The sequence below is a fragment of the Rhinatrema bivittatum genome, chromosome 1 (assembly GCF_901001135.1).
Source record: "Rhinatrema bivittatum chromosome 1, aRhiBiv1.1, whole genome shotgun sequence".
Taxonomy (NCBI): domain Eukaryota; kingdom Metazoa; phylum Chordata; class Amphibia; order Gymnophiona; family Rhinatrematidae; genus Rhinatrema; species Rhinatrema bivittatum.
In genome coordinates, this window is record NC_042615.1 from 11,363,609 (window position 1) to 11,382,499 (window position 18,891).

An 18,891-nucleotide genomic window follows, 5' to 3' on the forward strand; every position below is an offset into this window, starting at 1 on the left:
TTAGATTTTTTTTTGCAAGAAGGGGGATCAGAGTGCCCAGGGAAATCATCTTGAACTTTTCTCTTTTAATGACCTTGTTCAAGGTCCTTAGGTCTAGGATGGGATGGAGTCCTCATTTTCTTCTGTATCGGGGAAGTACCGGGAGTAAAATCCCTGTCTTCTTTGCCCTGGTGGGATAGGCTCCACCACTCTGGCTGTTAAAAGGTAGGAGAGCTCCATTACCAGTACCACTACCGGGCCTCAAAATGGGCTTGGGGGCAATTTAGGTTTAATTTGTACCCCATGCGAAAGATGGATAGAATCCACTGGTCCAAGATTACCCTGGGCCTCCATCGCTCTGGATACAGCTGACCAGGCTTTGATCCCTATTATGCAGTCAAAGCCCTCTCCCCAGAGTTGACTGAGGTGCTGCCTGGGCTTTCAGGGTCCTCTGCTGCCTGGGCTGGGGTGGCTCTGAGGGCCCTGGTATTACTAACGGGAGCGAGGGTGCAGAGGATAGTTCCTCTTCAGGTGGAAGGACTTCCTAGGCCCAAACCTCGATGATCTCCTGGCTGAGGAGGGTGGATCCTGAGTGCCAGTGGAGAGCTGTTGGAGTGTCACAGGGTAATCTCTAATCTGGGCCACTGCATCTTTCACTTTCTCTCTGAAGAGATTCTCCCCCATACATGGCACGTCAGTGAGTCATTCTTGCACCTCTGGTCTGAGATCTGAGGCTGGCAACAATGCAGGTCTGCCAGCACCAGTTCCTGCCTCATAGACCCTCTATGCCATTTCAAAAACATTGTAGGTCAAACAGACCCCATGCTTCCTGCAGTCCAGAACCTTATGCACCAGCGACTGGATATCACGCTTGTACTTGCTCATGTAGAGCTGGTAGGCCAATATGCAGGCAATGAGCATAGCACCCTGGGACACCTTTTTCCACAAAAGCATCCACAGCTCTCTGATCCTTCCCCAGGGGCACTAAAGAACTGGCCTGAGAGCACTTGGCTTTCTTGAGAGCAGATTCAACAACCACAAATTGGTGGAGCAGCTGACATTTGTTGAATCTGAGAGCTTTATGGACAACTTCCTGTTAATGCACCATAAGGGAGTGTTCCCACATCTTCAGCACACACCCAGGGTCACATTTAAGTCCGCAGAAGATTGGCGGTCACAGGGAGATAGTTTCTCTTATTATTTTGATTAAAGATAGTATAGTAGGTGAAAACATAGCTGCATCCAGAGACATCGTGGTCAAGAGTGGTAGTCCAGAGGTTCTTGCCTGTGTTATCCAGCAGCGGATGTTAGTCCCGTCTACAAGCCACCAAAGCTTCCCATCATCTCTGGAATTCCAATTTGATGCTCCCTATACGTGCCCACAAACTCTGCACCCTAGTAGTTACTATAGTGGAGATGAAGATAAGTGCACCAACATATTGTTGCAAAAGTGTGAGAAACACAATAGAATTCTTTGTTTGCAAACACTGATATAGTAGCACTGGAGAAAGTACAAAGAAGGGTGACCTAAATGATAAAGGGGATGGAACGACTCCCCTATGAGGAAAGGCTAAAGAGATCAGGGCTGTTCAGCTTGGAAAAGAGACAGCTGAGGGGGGATATGATAAGAGGTCTACAAAATCATGAAAGGACTTGAACAGGTAAATATAAATAGGTTATTTACTCTCTCAGACAAAAAGAAAAAGGACTAGTGGGCCGCTCCATGAAGTTAGCAAGTAGCTAATTTAAAACAAATTGGAGAAAATTCTTTTTCACTCAAACACATAATTAAGCTCTGGAATTCCTTGCCAGAGGATGTAGTTAAGACAGTGTAACTGGGTTTAAAAAAGGTTTGGATACGTTCCTAGAGGAGAAGTCCATAAACGGCTATCAATCAATAAGGAATAGTAACTTGGGATCTATTTAATGTTTGGTTACTTGCCAAGTACTTATGACTTGGATTGGCCACTGTTGGAAACAGGATACTGGGCTTGATGGACCCTTGGTCTGACCCAGTATGGCAAGTCTTATATTATTATATAACTCCACAAGGATCTCTGCACTGGGACTTCCATGATCTCCTTGGGAAGCTCTATATACTGAAGGATGTCTACATTTTGTGCCTGGTATCCTAGTCAGTCTGCACTGAAATATGATGGTCTCTGCCATCAACTGGACAAAAGATGTCTTCCAGTGGCAACTTCCTTGCTCTTTTGGAGGAAATGAGTCTGAGGAGAGACCATTCGAAGCACAGTCAGAACCACTGGAGGAATCATCCCCCCAAGAGGGGTCATAGGTGCCCTTGTCTCTGCTGTCAAGTGTGGTGACGGGCCCCTGGGCGCTCAGCCCTCAGGTAGAGGTGAAGGCACCAGTTCTACTGGCCATTTTGGCCTGAGCCCCAATGACTTCCCTAGTACCGGGATGAGGAACCAGGGATCAGCACCAGATCGGTTGGTGGCAGTGGCAGTGTCCTGCAGGGCATCGATGCTGCACCAGGAACGAACACTGAGAACAGGGTTGGTAACATGCTCAGCTGGTTCTGGTGTCATTGGTGTTCCATTGCTGATGCCATGCATCATACTCTCCAAAGACTGCTGCACGCACATCTCCAGTTCCTCCTTGAAAATTGCAGATGCCAAGACAAGCTGGAACCCAGGAGATGCAACCAGATTTCTTCGAAACTGAAAGAGGAGGATCGGTGGCAGGCATCAGACCGGTGAAGGCTGTGCCATACCCCACCCCCCCCCCAATGGATGGAGGATCTACTCTCCTCGCCATGGAGTCAACTCCAGGGGCATCACAGCAAAAGCTGGCACATCCCGTGCCTGTCACCATGTATCAACAGAGTCCAATGCCAATGCTCAGATCAGTTCTTTCCCGGTGCTGAGGGCAAGAACACTACTTCCTCAACCTGGAGGAATCAGAAGATGGACTGTCTCTGGCGTCTCTAGCAATTGACGACCTCGACAGACCCGGTGGTCTCACCGATATCCAGCTTGGTGTCCATCAGTGCAGCTCAGAGGTCCTTCGATGCCGATGCTGACGGCTTGGTCTTTTCTGGCCTGAAGAGCTGCTCCATCTTATAGAACTGGATCTTGTGTCCTTTCAGGGTCATCTTGGTGCACTGCTGCAATCCCGGATGTCATGTGATGCCCCAAGGCAGAGAACACATCTACCATGGAAGTCCATGCTAGACAAGGTCCTTGCAGCCTGGGGACCACTTAAAACCTGATGTGGACATGTTGCGAAACAAAGAAGATCAAAACTGATGGATGCGGCTGTCAACAGCTGGCAGGCACTGAGCGCACTGCCGCCAGGGGTATCCACAACAAAAATAAAATGTACTTTAAAACGTTGAAAAACCTATCTAGGACACTAATGGAAGAACCAGGAGGACCCTGTCTTAACTGCACAAGGAAAACCAAAAAAAAATTGAAAAAAAAAAATCACTTCAAAGAACTTAGAAAAAGTTATGAAAAAAAAAAAAGGCTCACCCAACCACGAGGTTCCGTGGAAAAGAAGAGAGCGTGGGGACATGTTTGACATGTTTTCCGTGCCAGGCTCCATATGACGATGTCACGTATAGGTGAGATCTTCCATCCTGCTTGTCCTGGAGAACGTTTATCATCTAAATGATGTAATTGCCCACAGTGCTATATAAAGACAATGTCCCTGACCCCAAAAGAGTTAAAGCCTAAGTTGGAGCATCAGAGTCCCATAGGGCATGACAGGCATTTGCCAGTTATAAATTGATGAGATAGCCGCCTACCTTTAGTTCTTTGACATCAATGGTTCCAGAGCCATCGGTATCGAACAGATCAAATGCATCCCGGACTTCCTGCTTCTGTTCCTCACTCAGTTCCGGTTTCACTCCTGTTTTCTTGCGCTGGGCCATGCCCAGGCCTGGTTTTCTGTAATTAGAAGCCTGAAGAAAAACAAGAGTCTTTTAGCAAAGTCAGCCAACCCTAGGTTTTGACAACAAAGCCTTTGACTTTGTCAGTGTATGCAGAGTATGGTAAAACCAACATTATGCTGCATTAAAATTATTTTTCAAGATTCAAATTTGGATTTTATTATTTAATAATCCACCTGATACAGGGCCAAATGTACGAACTGGCCATTTTGTTTCCATGCGTAACACACTCAGTACATAGCCCCCCCCCCCCAAGAGAGAGATAATTTATTTCATGTTATTCCTTGCTTCAGTAGAAGCCCAGTAAAGGAGCAGTGTTTTACTTTTCAGAAGTGAAGCAGCTTGTGTACTCTATATTCATGTGGTTTGTCTTGAGCTGTGCATATGCAGCAGACCCACACCATAGTATAAGCTTCATTCTAAACTTATCTGATACACTGCAGTCAAAATACTGACATGGTCCCCTGTATCTTCAAAATAGAGGTATGAAAAGCAATCATCTCTGATCCAATTGTGAATCATTTTGATCTAAAAACGACTAGTGCAGCACAGCTGTTTTAGTGTCATTTTATTCCTAGATCAAGCTTTAACTTTTTTTTTTCTGAAAACTGTTCTCTCTCAACATTTGATGTGCAGTTGTTAGGTTTGGGAACCCAGCCAGCATTTTAAGAGTGATTTATGTCCCAGGCATGGAAGAGTTCCCAGACATTTCTTCACAAACACACCAGACCTAGATAAATAGATAATTCCTTATAACCTTTTGCACCTAAGAAGAATATATGTTTACTGTATCTTGGTATTGCATTCATTGACACATATTTAAACATCAGAAGTATTACACGCTTGATACATACACAAATCCCTTCACAACAAGAACATGCACTGGTTCAAAGAACATTTCTCCTTTCACAACAGTAACAGACCCACCACAAAACAATATCTAGCCACACTACACACCCCCTCACCGAAGCTTACTAAACTCCGCACCACAAACGAAAGAGCCCTCTCCCTAGCAGGTCCGTTGCTCTGGAACAAACTACCCACTTCCCTCCGCCAAGAAACCTGCCCAAAAATATTCAGGCAAAACCTGAAGACCTGGTACTTCAGACACTCATACACTTAACATTCACACATTTACCAGCACCCCCCTTACCATTCTCTAACCTCCCCTCCCCTCTCTCCCCCCCTTCCATCCCACCTCCTTCCCACTTTACTTAACAAGCAGCCACCCACCATGCATCCCGTAAAGCCAATTTATCAGGACAGCAGATTGTAAATAAGAACATTTTACTCACAAACGTGTATATATCCCTTGACAATAATTGTAAATACAAATATCTACGTCCTACAAATGTTGATGTCCATCCCAAATTATCAGAACCTCCCTGCCCCCCCCCCCCTCCTTTTTAGGTAACCCCTATCCTGTATCCCACCTAGTTAATTATTACTTGTATAATCCACCCTCTTATTTATATGTTATTGTTATTATAATTATTATAACTACTGTTCCTCTTATAATCATGTGATAATTGTAAAGCCTGTTGCTAAGTTCTGTTCTCTGTAAACTGACGAGATGTTCCCAACGTTCGTCGGTATATAAAAGATATTAAATAAATAAATAAATTTTAAAATTAGAGGAAATTGTGTGCTCTTTTGCCAGTTAGATAGAATTACTATACTAGATCAAAGGACACAGGTGTCTTGACGTAGTGTATCTGATGTATTTTATAGCTATATTTTCTTGTACATTTAGGGTCCAGTATCTTACGAGGTTAAAAGATTGCTAAGTTAATGATCTTGGGCTTAACTATAAACTGTTAAAAAAACCACAGCTTGGAGGGTACATAGACGATATGTTCCAGACATTCGGGGCTGCTGCTGTCCTATTCTGATCACAGTACACCCGAGGCTTTGGCAAAAAGAAGGTTCTCTCTTTCGTAAGCAATCATTTTGAATTTCATTGTTGTATCATATAACTTGATCTGATTTAATTAAAATGTAAAATAAAAATTATATTCTTTTGAGAATATGTCTTTGACGGGATACATTTGAATGGTTTTGATCTCAATAATTAACTGAGTTCAATAAATGCATTAACTCTTAGGAGCTCTAATGTGTTAACTTATGTGACATGGGTTTCTAAGGTCAGGAGAGTAACCTTTAAGGGCAAGCCTTACTAATGTCACGCCCCTTAGAAATACTTATCAAACAAGGACTGAGACAGTTTGGCACCCCAGATGGGATCACTCAATACTCAAAGAAAATGTAAAAGGTGCTTTTTTTCTTAAACACCTAGGTACCTAGTAAAGGGTAGAGTTAAGCCCTAAATAATGGCTCAACAATTCAGGAGTCGGCCAGCATTTCAACTGGAAATCTCTGCACAAGGTTATCCAGTTTTAGGTGATCAAGAAAATGTTACTTTTAGAATTCAGCATAGGGGATTGGGTACAGGCGAGTGGTATTTAACTACTGAATTACGTACCCATGATACTGTTCAGCAGCCCCCTATCCAACTACAAATACCTACTTGGAGAGTAGTAGATAGAGAAGTAAATAGACATGATTCTATAATTATTACTGCTACGGCACTAACAATGTCAGGCTGGCTTGGCGGAGCATTAGAAATTCCTGCCTCAATTAACAGGCACGGACCGATTGCTAGAGAACCTTGGATGCCAGGAGATCCTATTTCAGAAGGATACTCTCTGGCTACAGCTGTTGAAGTGGCTAATTTAAATGCTAACCAGTGTAGAACTGAAATAGCATTAATGAGAAGCATTATATGAGACATACTGAGGTCTATAGAAGGTGCAGCCGCTGTCAGACATGCTGCGGCACTGGCTTTAATTGCCACATTACCTATAACTCAAATAAGGGCTGCTATTGGATCAACACCCACTAATATTAGGGATATTACAGTATGGCTAGGCAGTAAGACTGCTGGAATTGAAGGTCTGGTGAATGATAGTAATCCCCAGCGCATGCGACTCTGCCCGGCGTCTGCTCTTGTCACGGGAGGGATCCTGACTTCAGGAGGCCGGAGTTTTACCTATCATTCGGTCCTTCAAAGTAGGAGGCTCCATCGAGGCCAACCGATGCTGTGGGGGCAGCGCAGTCATGGCGGGCCCCGGGGAAGAGTGGGCTTCCGATGGCGGGGCATAGGAGCCGGTCCTCGGGGGTTGAAGGTGCTCCATTTTTTCCCTTCTCTAGCGTCGCGCCCTCGGGGACATCCGACCGCAATGAGGGCACGACTCTAGCAGGTGGTCTGGGCCCAGACATCTGTAACAGCGGTCATGTCCATCTGTGATGGACATGACCTTCCTGCAGAGGCAGGGTTTGAACCCTGAGGGTCGGGGAGCATCCTTCCTACCGTGATCTTTCATATTTCTGTTTTCCTGAGCTGCACTTCCCTGAAAACAAAGATGAGCTGAGGATGTCTGAAGCTCCGCGTTCGATCCCACTCGTGGAAAAACAGACTGAGGAGAGTCGTTAGCAGCGCGGAAAGCCACGCACAGCCTCAGAGCAAAGCTCTGACATCACTTAGAAAGCTCCGCCTCCTGGGCCTGATGGACAGTTCCCATGACAGCATGGCTAATTCAGCCCTGCTATCGACGGGAAAAGGGAAATAAACCAGTTGTTTATTTCTGTTCATATTTGTATAAAGATAGTATTAAAAGCAATGAGAGGAGAAAACTAAGAAAATTAATTTAGAGAGAAAAGGATAGGGCCCTGGACAGAGTCATGAGGTGCACCAATTGATAATGGGATAGCAATGGAGGAGGATCCACTAGAGGGCACACTCAAACTGCAATGGAAGAGGTAAGAAGAGAACCAAGAAAGGACAAGATAGATTATCAAGGCATTGGTGGTGATCAACAATGTCAAAAGAAACATTCAGGTCAAGGAAGATAAGGAATTAGTAAAGACTTTTAGTTTTAGCCATATATGGGTCATTGGAGACTTTGACAAGAGTTGTTTCAGTAGAATGTGTAGAGGGCAAAAAACCAGACTGAAGTGGATCAAGAATGACTTGAGATGAAAGAAAGTGAAGACAACCGCAGTGAATAGCCCATTCAAGTAGTTTGGAAGCAAAAGGAAGGAGAGAAGAACCTGTGATACCACTGCAGAATCCCCTAACCTTGAATACCTGGGGCTGTAGGTTCAACCCTCCATGCATTAAGCATAGAGCTCTGAAAAAGAAAATTATTCCTTACCTGCTAATTTTCGTTCCTGTAGTACCATGGATCAGTCCAGAGTGTGGGTTATATCCCCCGACCAGCAGATGGAGTCAGAACAGAGTTTGAGAGCGTCAGCATATATAGAGTAGTGCACCCTCTGCTGGAGCTCAGTATTACGCATAGCAAAGCCCAAAAGCAAAACACAACATTTTGGATCCAGATCCGTCCCCAAAAAGGAACAGAGAAAGATATAAGTAAACAAACGGTCAACGGGACCACCAACAGTCAACTTGTGAGGAGCTGTGAACAGTAACAATAATCAGAGACAAACAGAATGAAAGTTACCTGGAAGAATCTGAGCAGGACCTAATGAAACCCCTAGTGGCGGGCGTTTGGACTGATCCATGGTACTACAGGAAAGAAAATTAGCAGGTAAGGAATAATTTTCTTTTCCCTGTACGTACCTGGATCAGTCCAGACAGTGGGATGTACCCAAGCTTCCCTAAACCGTGTAGGGTCTTGAGAGACCTGCTCGGAGAACTTGATCGCCAAAAGAACCCGTGTACTGAGGCGCCAGGTGTAGTCTGTAATGTCTGGAAAAAGTGTGCAACGACTTCCACGTCGCCGCACGGCAGATTTCCTGGGAGGAAACGGAGCGAGATTCCGCCCAGGACGCCACTTGGGATCACGTGGAATGAGCCGACACGCTGCGAGGCGGCACCCGCCCCTCCGCAATGTAAGCCGATGAGAAGGCGTCCTTTATCCAGCGCGCAATAGTCGTCTTGGATGCCTGAGAACCTCTCCTCGGTCCTGACCAGAGGACAAACAAATGATCGGATACCCGGAAGTCATTGGTAACCTCCAGGTAACGGAGCAGCACACGCTTGACGTCCAGGAGCCGGAGAGACTGGGGTTCCTCTGGAGCGAACGCTGGAAGCTCCACCGTTTGATTGACGTGGAAGGCCGAGACCACCTTTGGTAGGAAGGATGGCACCGTACGAAGGGAAACCCCGGAGTCGGAGAAACACAGATAAGGGTCCCGGCAGGACAAGGCTTGGAGCTCTGAGATCCGGCGAGCAGAAGAGATGGCTACCAGGAAAACCGTCTTGAGGGTCAGGTCCTTGAGGGAGGACCCCCTCAGGGGTTCAAAAGGAGGGCCCGATAGCGTTCGCAGCACCAAGTTGAGGCTCCAAGAAGGGAAAGGATCCCCGACCGGTGGCCGTAGGTGTTTGGCACCCTTCAGAAAACGTGCGATATCCGGCTGAAGGGGTAGAGAGCAGTCCTTCTGTACCAAGACATTCAAGGCCACCACCTGAACCCGGAGCGAATTATAGGCGAGACCCTTATCCAGACCATCCTGTAGGAAATGAAGGATCAGCGGGACAGTCGCCTCCATGGTTTGGACCCCGCGGTCGGAGCACCAGGCTTCGAAGACCTTCCAAACTCGAACGTAAGCGACAGAGGTCGAAGGCTTGCGGGAACGAAGCATCGTTGAGATCACTGTCTCCGGGTAACCTCTGTGGCGGAGACGGCGCCGTTCAAAAGCCAGGCCGCAAGACAGAAGAGTTCTGCCTGCTCGAAAAATACCGGCCCCTGACGCAGAAGATGGGACAGGCGAAGTGGGCCGTCCACCGTCATCTGAAGTAGATCTGCGAACCATGGCCGACGGGGCCATTCCGGGGCTACGAGAATTACAGTCCCTCGATGATGTTCCAACCTGCGGAGAACCTTGCCGACCAGAGGCCAAGGAGGAAACACATAGCGCAGTTGATCCGTCGGCCATGGAAGGGCGAGGGCATCCACCCCCTCCGCGCCGCGCTCTCTTCTGCGGCTGAAGAAGCGTGGAGCCTTGGCGTTGAGAAAGGTCGCCATGAGATCGAGGCGTGGAGTCCCCCAACGACGGACGATGAGATGCATTGCCTCGGAGAGAGCCCACTCGCTGGGGTCTAGCTGTTGACGACTCAGGAAGTCCTCCTGAACGTTGTCCACCCCGGCGATGTGAGAGGCCGCTATCCGGACGAGATTGCTCTCCGCCCACTCCATCAGGGGAGTTGACTCGAGGGAGACATGCTTGCTTCATGTCCCCCCTTGACGACTGATGTAGGACACGGTGGTGGCGTTGTCCGAGAGGATCCTCACCTCTCTGTGTCGCACCAGGGGAAGAAAACGCTGAAGAGCGAAACGCACGGCTCTTGTTTCCAGGCGACTGATCGGCCACTTTGCCTCCTCTGGCGTCCAAGTCCCCTGCGTGGCGCTTCTTTCGCAGACGGCGCCCCATCCCGCGAGGCTGGCATCAGTGGTCACCACCACCCAATTGGGAACCTCGAGCAAGACTCCCCGAGCCAGATGCGAGGGGACAAGCCACCAATCCAGGCTTTTCCTGGTTAATGGTGGAAGCGGCAGGATCACCTGATACTCTTGGGAGACTGGTTTCCAACGGGATAGCAGGGACGCCTGCAGTGGACGCAGGTGTGCACACGCCCAGGGTACCATGTCGATGGTGGAGGCCATTACTCCCAGGAGCTGCAGATAATTCCAGGCGGTTGGTTCTTCCAAAGCCAAAAACCGAGACACGTGCTCCCTCAGGGTTTGCGCCTAAGAAATCCAGGTGTTGCGAGGGCACAAGGGAACTCTTTGGAAGGTTCACCACCCAGCCCAGAGAGCGTAGGAATTGTACTACTCTGGCCACTGAGGTCTGACCATGTTAGAAGGACTTCGCTCGAATCAGCCAGTCGTCTAGGTACGGATGTACTAGGATACCCTCCTTGCGGAGGGCCGCCGCCACCACTACCATGATCTTTGTGAAGGTCCGAGGTGCGGTCGCCAAACCGAAGGGAAGCGCCTTGAACTGAAAGTGTTGAGAGAGAATCTTGAAGCGAAGATACCGCCGGTGAGCCGGCAGGATGGGAACGTGCAAGTATGCTTCAGAGAGATCCAGTGAAGCGAGGAATTCTCCCTCGTGCACTGCGGCAATCACTGATCGAAGAGTCTCCATGCGGAACCGGCTGACCCTGAGGGCCTTGTTTACCTTCTTCAAGTCCAGGATGGGCCGAAAGGAACCGTCCTTTTTGGGAACGATGAAGTAAATGGAATAGTGGCCGAAGCCCACCTCGAAGGGGATGGGAACGATGGCCCCTATTTCCTGCAGTCGGTCTAGTGTTTGTTGAACCGCTATCCTCTTGAGATCCGAATCGCAGGGGGAGAAGATGAACCGGTCCCTCGGGGGGCGGACAAACTCCAAGGCGTAACCGTCTCTTATGGTGTCCAGCACCCACTGGTCCGTGGAGAAAACTGCCCACTCCTCGTAGAAGTCCATGAGGCAGCCCCCGATCCGGGGAGGTGAGAAGTGGGCTCCTTTGGCATCATTGGGATGACTTTGTGGGCGGAATTCCCTGCCCTGGACCCTCTCTCGCGGGCCTCCGCCCACGAAAGGAACGAGACCAAGGCTGGGATCTTGTCGGCTGTATCCGGGAACCGGATTGCCGGTAAGACCTATAACGTCGCTGTGCCCTGGCCCTGGTTCTACCGGAAGAAAATGACCTGAAGGAACGCTGTCTATCCTCCGGCAGCCGATGCACCGAATTTTCCCCCAGTGACTTGATGACAGATCCAGGGCTTCTCCAAATAAAAACTTCCCCCAAAAGGGGAGGGAGCCAAGGCTCGACTTGGAGGAAGCATCCGCCGCCCAGTTGCGAAGCCACAAGAGCCGTCGGGCTGCTACAACCGAAACCATGGACTGCGCCATTACACGAAAGAGATCATACAAGGCGTCCGCCCTGTATGCTATGGCAGATTCCAGACGATCCGCCTGGGCGGCCTCTTCAGGGGGCAACTCCTGAGAGGTGAAAAGCTGCTGTACCCAGAGTAAGCTGGCCCTTTGCGCGAGCGAACTGCACATCACGGCCCGCATACCTAGGGCGGAGACTTCGAAGACCCTCTTGAGGAAGGTTTCTAGTTTACGGTCCTGCGTATCCCGCAGGGCTGTTCCACCCGTGACCGGAATGGTCGTCCTCTTGGTCACTGCCGACACCGCTGAATCCACCTTGGGCACCTTGATAAGATCCAAAAAATCCTCAGGGAGCGGGTATAGCTTTTCCATGGCGCGTGTGACTCAAGGACGCCTCGGGAGTGTCCCACTCCCTAGTGAGAAGCTGTAGGAAGGACTCATGGATAGGGAAAGCCCTTGCCCTAGGACGGAGGGCGGCAAGTACTGGATCCCCTTTGCGAGAAGAGGTGGCGACGGCAGGAGCCACAGGGATCGGCGGATCTGGAGGTGGGTCGAGGTCCAGCTCCTGAATAATATGGTGGATGAGTTCATCCAGCTCTTCTTTTTGAAAAATCCGTAGGGCTCGAGGGTCGTCCCCCTCCAAATGTCCATCCGGATGTGCCTCCGGGGAGTCGTCTCTCACCGGCGAAGCCGCCCCCATGGTACACCTGGGTGGCACGGGAGAGGGACCCGGCAGGGATCCAGGCGTAACGGGCGAGGCGGTGAGACCAACAGCAAGTTTAGGAACCTTGGGGGGGAGGGGCCCCCAGGGGATTCGGCGCCTGCGCTCCCATACCCTGCAAATAGGCCATGTGCATTGCCAGAATAAAATCAGGTGAGAAAAACGGAGAGCTGATTAGAATCCCTGGGGGGGGGGGGGGGGGGGGGACGGGACCGTCCTGAGAGCCCCGGTCAGGCAAACCCCCCGCCGGGGGCAAAGTCTGTTGAGAGCCAGTGCAACCAATCCTGTCTGCATCTGGGAGCGAGTCCGTCTCACGCTGTCCCCCTAAAATGGCCGCCGTTCCCGCCAAAGGCGGCATCGTGGCCGGCCTGCGCCGCCCGGGCTGAGGAGGCAGGTCCGAAATCGCACCGGAGGACTGCAAAGTGCCTTCCCCGTCGGGGAAGCACCGCTCACAAAGCCCCTCCCTCAGAAATTGATTCCCTGGTTCGCCGCAGGCCTCACACCTCGAGGACCGCGGCATGTCAGCACCGGGAAAAAAGCCTCGGGGGGGGGGGGGGGGGGCCAAAAACGAGCTAGTGCTGCGGGGGGCCTGGAATGGCCCTAACAACCCGCCGAAGGGGTCCAGGAACTGCGGGGGAAAACCCCCGTTTCAGTTGAGCACACACCCGCGGGCGGAGCTTGCGAACCGCGGGACAAACAAATGACACGTGGAGCGGCCAGAACCACCGGCATCCACGGGGCACCACCAAAATGAAGCAAACCTGAGGAGAAAGAAACTCAAAAAACTTCCACTTACCCCAACGAAGAGGAAAGGAGTACAGAATAGAGAAGGCAGAGCCACAGACACACGCCTCCTCAAAAATTGAAAAGTCTTTTTTTTTTTTTTTTTTATTTTAAGGATCCAAAATGAAGAGAAACATAAGACAGGGAAATACTGTGGAGAAAAAGAAAGAAAAAACCAAAAATGAAGAGACCCTGTCAATCTGGGGGAGCTAGTGGATCCCCCCACTCACATCTGCTGGAGTCAGAAGAATACTGAGCTCCAGCAGAGGGTGCACTACTCTATATGCTGACGCTCTCAAACTCTGTTCTGACTCCATCTGCTGGTCGGGGGATATAACCCACTGTCTGGACTGATCCAGGTACGTACAGGGAATTTATTTTATTTATTTATTTTAAAACTTTTCTATACCGACACTAAGTTAGGTACCATCATAACGGTTTACAATAAGGCACAAATATTAATATTGGAAAAGATTATAAATTATATCATTATACATGTGCCAAGACTTTACAGTAACAAAGTAGTTATAAAAACTCATAATTGGATGTCCGTTTATTTTGAGCGGGAATAAAAGAGAAACTATGTCATCTTATTCTAGATATTTGAGATTAAAGATTAAAATAGAATATGTACCCATGTTGATTTGGGCAGTGTGTTTAGGGTGTGCTGCCAATCGCTTTTCTTTTTCCCAGTGTTCTACTCTCCTTTCTGCCAAAATTTTCAAGTAACCTGGGATCCTTTTCAGGCAGAGTATTTGAGAAAATTCTTGTTTTATGAGGCTTGGGTGTAATCTGCACAGATTGGCTATTACTACCATAAGAAGCTTGCTGGGCCGACTGGATGGACCTGGTATTTTTCTGCCATCATTACTATATTAGATGAGATGGTAGCACAGCAAGTAGGTTTTTTTTTTTTAGGAGTGGTGTGATCATAGCATGTTTGAAGGCAACAGGAACAGGAGCAGTGGAAAGTGAGAGATTGAAAATGTGACAGACGGAAAGAATGACTACAGGAGAAATTGAGCTGAGAAGCTGGGTGGGAATGGGATCAGTCACAAGTGATAAGCCTGGAGGAGAAAAAAAGGCAGTTTTGTCCATTGTGATTTCATACAAGGAGAGGGTGGTAGGGGGTCAGGGAAGAGGAAGAACATGGTGGACGAGGAGGTAGAGGTGATCTAGTTGAGAACTTGAGACTAATTTTGCAAACCTTGGCATGGAAGTAGTCAACCATAGTCTAGGCAGAGTGAAAAGGGGTTGGAGGTGAAAAAAGCTTGAGGAGGGAATTTAGCATGGCAAAGATATGGCAAGAGCTGGATACAAGTCAGTTTGTCAGATGGACATAGTAACCTTGCTTGGCAACTGCCATAGTAGATTTGAAGGGGGAGGGGTTCAGCAAGAATTTGAAATATATGAACACTACTCAGGCAGGGGATTTTAGTCCGAGGCTCTGCAGAGCAGGCACCGGAAGCCAGTTCTAACTGTACCCCTCCCAAAACACCCCTAATTCTGCAGCGTTCTATGTGGTACTGCACCCACACAAAATTCGCGTTCACCCCCCCGAGGGGTGGAGAATAAGCAGCAGGGGCTGCGGGCTCTCGACCTCTCTCCACCAGGTTTTCCTTGCATGACTTTTTCTAAAAAGGTTTTGCACGAGCAGCTCCTCACGCTCACCATCTGCCTGGAGCCGCGCGTTCCGTACCCTCCTTGCCGTAGGCCTCGGCTCCACTCCTTCCGTGGCCTCGGTACGCTCGCTGCCCGGGCTCTCCCCCTTACTTCCGAGACAGGCAGCCGCCCCACAACAAACCGCCTCGGCAACAGCTACTCCGGCAACGCGTTCGCCGACGCTCCGCCCCCATCTCCAACAGACCAATCCGAGCTAAGAGAAGCCGCTTTCTGACCCGCCTCCCTTCCCTCAAAACCCAATCAGAAACTTGCAAGGGCGGGAGGTTGTATCTATCTTACGATTTTAACGTAAAGGAGGCGACGGAAGCTGCGCCTATTATTTCCATGGCGACGCCCGCGCCGGACTTGCCGCTCTTTTTTTTTATTTTATTTGGGTGGGGGGAGCGGTTTGTTTTTCTCCCGACGCATGCGCGGTTTGGAGAGTGAAGGAACGGCAGGCGCCGGCTGGTGTTGTCGCAGTGATTCCCGCTCTCCCTGTGTTTGTATCGCAGCCTCAAGTCCCCACCACGAGCTGCCAGCCAGGCAGGGGCGCTTGTGTCCGCAATACTCGTTGCCGTGCTGCGGAAGGGAGGCAAGTAAGCTCGAGGAAAGAAAGTGCATATATATGTGTGTCTTTTACTGCTCTATTACGGAGGCTCTGAGGAACATTATAACTGTCCACCTGTGTCATGGTTTTCCCACATCAAAATGATAACTGGGACATGTTCATCAGCCAAATCGTGGTTTACGGTCCATAGCTGACAAGCAGGGCTTAATTTATAGACAAAAAGGAAACGGAGTGGGGCCAGGGCTAGGTTTGACTTGTGTGAGGAGGGCGGGATGGCCAGGTGTCACACGTGCAAACCTTAGTCCTGTGGGAGCTCTGCGCTATGGCCTCTTCCTCCGCTGTGGTGAAGATGCAGCAGATCTTGATGAGAGTGAATACTTGTGTGTTTGTGTAAGACTGGCTGCAAGCATGGGGGTGGGTGCCGGAGAGGGAGCCTATGTGAGAGATTGTGAAAGAGTGCGTATATACTTGAGATATTGGGAGCTGGTGTATGTGCGAAAAAGGGATTGTGTATATGTAACAAAAAAAATGTCTGTGTGAAGGGGTGTGTGTGTGTGCGCAAGAGAGAGAAAGGGAGCCTGGGGGGGGGGGAGTGTGTGTGAGAGGGAGCCTAGGGGGAGTGTGTGTGCAAGAGAGAGAAAGGGAGCCTGGGGGGGACTGCGTGAGGGGGGTGGGTGTATGCAAGAGAGAGAAAGGGAGCCTGGGGAGGGAGTGTGTGTGTGTGAGAGGCAGCCTGGGGTGGAGGAGTGTGTATGTGTGTGTGAGAGGCAGCCTGGGGTGGAGGAGTGTGTGTGTGTGTGAGAGGCAGCCTGGGGTGGAGGAGTGTGTGTGTGTGTGAGAGGCAGCCTGGGGTGGAGGAGTGTGTGTGTCTGTGAGAGGCAGCCTGGGGTGGAGGAGTGTGTGTGTCTGTGAGAGGGAGCCTGGGGTGGAGGAGTGTGTGAGTGTCTGTGAGAGGGAGCCTGGGGTGCAGGAGTGTGTGTGTGTGTCTGTGAAGAGGGAGCCTGGGGTGGAGGAGTGTGTGTGTGTCTGTGAAGAGGGAGCCTGGGGTGGAGGAGTGTGTGTGTGTGTCTGTGTCTGTGAAGAGGGAGCCTGGGGTGGAGGAGTGTGTGTGTCTGTGAAGAGGGAGCCTGGGGTGGAGGAGTGTGTGTGTGTGTGTCTGTGAAGAGGGAGCCTGGGGTGGAGGAGTGTGTGTGTGTGTGTCTGTGAAGAGGGAGCCTGGGGTGGAGGAGTGTGTGTGTGTGTGTCTGTGAGAGGGAGCCTGGGGTGGAGGAGTGTGTGTGTCTGTGAGAGGGAGCCTGGGGTGGAGGAGTGTGTGAGTGTCTGTGAGAGGGAGCCTGGGGTGGAGGAGTGTGTGTGTGTGTGTCTGTGAAGAGGGAGCCTGGGGTGGAGGAGTGTGTGTGTGTGTCTGTGAAGAGGGAGCCTGGGGTGGAGGAGTGTGTGTGTGTGTCTGTGAAGAGGGAGCCTGGGGTGGAGGAGTGTGTGTGTGTGTCTGTGAAGAGGGAGCCTGGGGTGGAGGAGGGTGTGTGTGTGTCTGTGAAGAGGGAGCCTGGGGTGGAGGAGTGTGTGGGTGTGTCTGTGAAGAGGGAGCCTGGGGTGGAGGAGTGTGTGTGTGTGTCTGTGAAGAGGGAGCCTGGGGTGGAGGAGTGTGTGTGTGTGTCTGTGAAGAGGGAGCCTGGGGTGGAGGAGTGTGTGTGTGTGTCTGTGAAGAGGGAGCCTGGGGTGGAGGAGTGTGTGTGTGTGTCTGTGAAGAGGGAGCCTGGGGTGGAGGAGTGTGTGTGTGTGTGTCTGTGAAGAGGGAGCCTGGGGTGGAGGAGTGTGTGTGTGTGTGTCTGTGAAGAGGGAGCCTGGGGTGGAGGAGTGTGTGTGTGTGTGAAGAGGGAGCCTGGGGTGGAGGAGTGTGTGTGTCTGTGAAGAGGGAGCCTGGGGTGGAGGAGTGTGTGTGTGTGTCTGTGAAGAGGGAGCCTGGGGTGGAGGAGTGTGTGTGTGTGTGTCTGTGAAGAGGGAGCCTGGGGTGGAGGAGTGTGTGTGTGTGTGTCTGTGAAGAGGGAGCCTGGGGTGGAGGAGTGTGTGTGTGTGTTTGTGTCTGTGAAGAGGGAGCCTGGGGTGGAGGCGTGTGTGTTTGTGTCTGTGTAGAGGGAGCCTGGGGTGGAGGCGTGTGTGTGTGTGTTTGTGTCTGTGTAGAGGGAGCCTGGGGTGGAGGAGTGTGTGTGTGTCTGTGAAGAGGGAGCCTGGGGTGGAGGAGTGTGTGTGTGTCTGTGAAGAGGGAGCCTGGGGTGGAGGAGTGTGTGTGTGTGTCTGTGAAGAGGGAGCCTGGGGTGGAGGAGTGTGTGTGTGTGTGTCTGTGAAGAGGGAGCCTGGGGTGGAGGAGTGTGTGTGTGTGTGTCTGTGAAGAGGGAGCCTGGGGTGGAGGAGTGTGTGTGTGTGTGTCTGTGAAGAGGGAGCCTGGGGTGGAGGAGTGTGTGTGTGTGTGTCTGTGAAGAGGGAGCCTGGGGTGGAGGAGTGTGTGTGTGTGTGTGTCTGTGAAGAGGGAGCCTGGGGTGGAGGAGTGTGTGTGTGTGTGTGTGTCTGTGAAGAGGGAGCCTGGGGTGGAGGAGTGTGTGTGTGTGTCTGTGAAGAGGGAGCCTGGGGTGGAGGTGTGTGTGTGTGTGTGTTTGTGTCTGTGAAGAGGGAGCCTGGGGTGGAGGCGTGTGTGTGTGTGTCTGTGAAGAGGGAGCCTGGGGTGGAGGAGTGTGTGTGTGTCTGTGAAGAGGGAGCCTGGGGTGGAGGAGTGTGTGTGTGTGTCTGTGAAGAGGGAGCCTGGGGTGGAGGAGTGTGTGTGTCTGTGAAGAGGGAGCCTGGGGTGGAGGAGTGTGTGTGTGTGTGTCTGTGAAGAGGGAGCCTGGGGTGGAGGAGTGTGTGTGTGTGTGTCTGTGAAGAGGGAGCCTGGGGTGGAGGAGTGTGTGTGTGTGTGTCTGTGAGAGGGAGCCTGGGGTGGAGGAGTGTGTGTGTCTGTGAGAGGGAGCCTGGGGTGGAGGAGTGTGTGAGTGTCTGTGAGAGGGAGCCTGGGGTGGAGGAGTGTGTGTGTGTGTCTGTGAAGAGGGAGCCTGGGGTGGAGGAGTGTGTGTGTGTGTCTGTGAAGAGGGAGCCTGGGGTGGAGGAGTGTGTGTGTGTGTCTGTGAAGAGGGAGCCTGGGGTGGAGGAGTGTGTGTGTGTGTCTGTGAAGAGGGAGCCTGGGGTGGAGGAGTGTGTGTGTGTGTCTGTGAAGAGGGAGCCTGGGGTGGAGGAGTGTGTGTGTGTGTCTGTGAAGAGGGAGCCTGGGGTGGAGGAGTGTGTGTGTGTGTCTGTGAAGAGGGAGCCTGGGGTGGAGGAGTGTGTGTGTGT

At 50.9% G+C, this 18,891-nt stretch overlaps 2 protein-coding genes across 3 annotated transcripts in view; one reads left to right on the top strand and one right to left on the bottom strand.

Annotated features, from left to right (window-relative positions):
* The window catches only part of LOC115083417 (caltractin-like), a 49,663-nt gene extending 34,523 nt beyond the window's left edge, over window positions 1-15,140 (bottom strand). The window contains exons 1-2 of the mRNA XM_029587259.1: window positions 14,973-15,140; window positions 3,749-3,904 (exon numbers count right to left, since the gene is read on the bottom strand). Of these exons, the coding sequence (XP_029443119.1) occupies window positions 3,749-3,904; window positions 14,973-14,975 (159 nt within the window). The 5' untranslated portion in view covers window positions 14,976-15,140. The remainder of the gene's footprint in view (window positions 1-3,748; window positions 3,905-14,972) is intronic.
* Window positions 15,141-15,292: 152 nt separating this feature from the next.
* Window positions 15,293-18,891, top strand: part of BBS12 (Bardet-Biedl syndrome 12) — a 31,132-nt gene continuing 27,533 nt past the window's right edge. Inside the window, exon 1 of one of the 2 annotated variants that reach the window (XM_029587108.1) lies at window positions 15,293-15,555. In XM_029587108.1, the coding sequence (XP_029442968.1) occupies window positions 15,391-15,555 (165 nt within the window). In that variant the 5' untranslated portion in view covers window positions 15,293-15,390. Of the gene's footprint in view, window positions 15,560-18,891 lie in introns of both variants that reach the window. The other variant, XM_029587147.1, reaches the window with a different exon arrangement.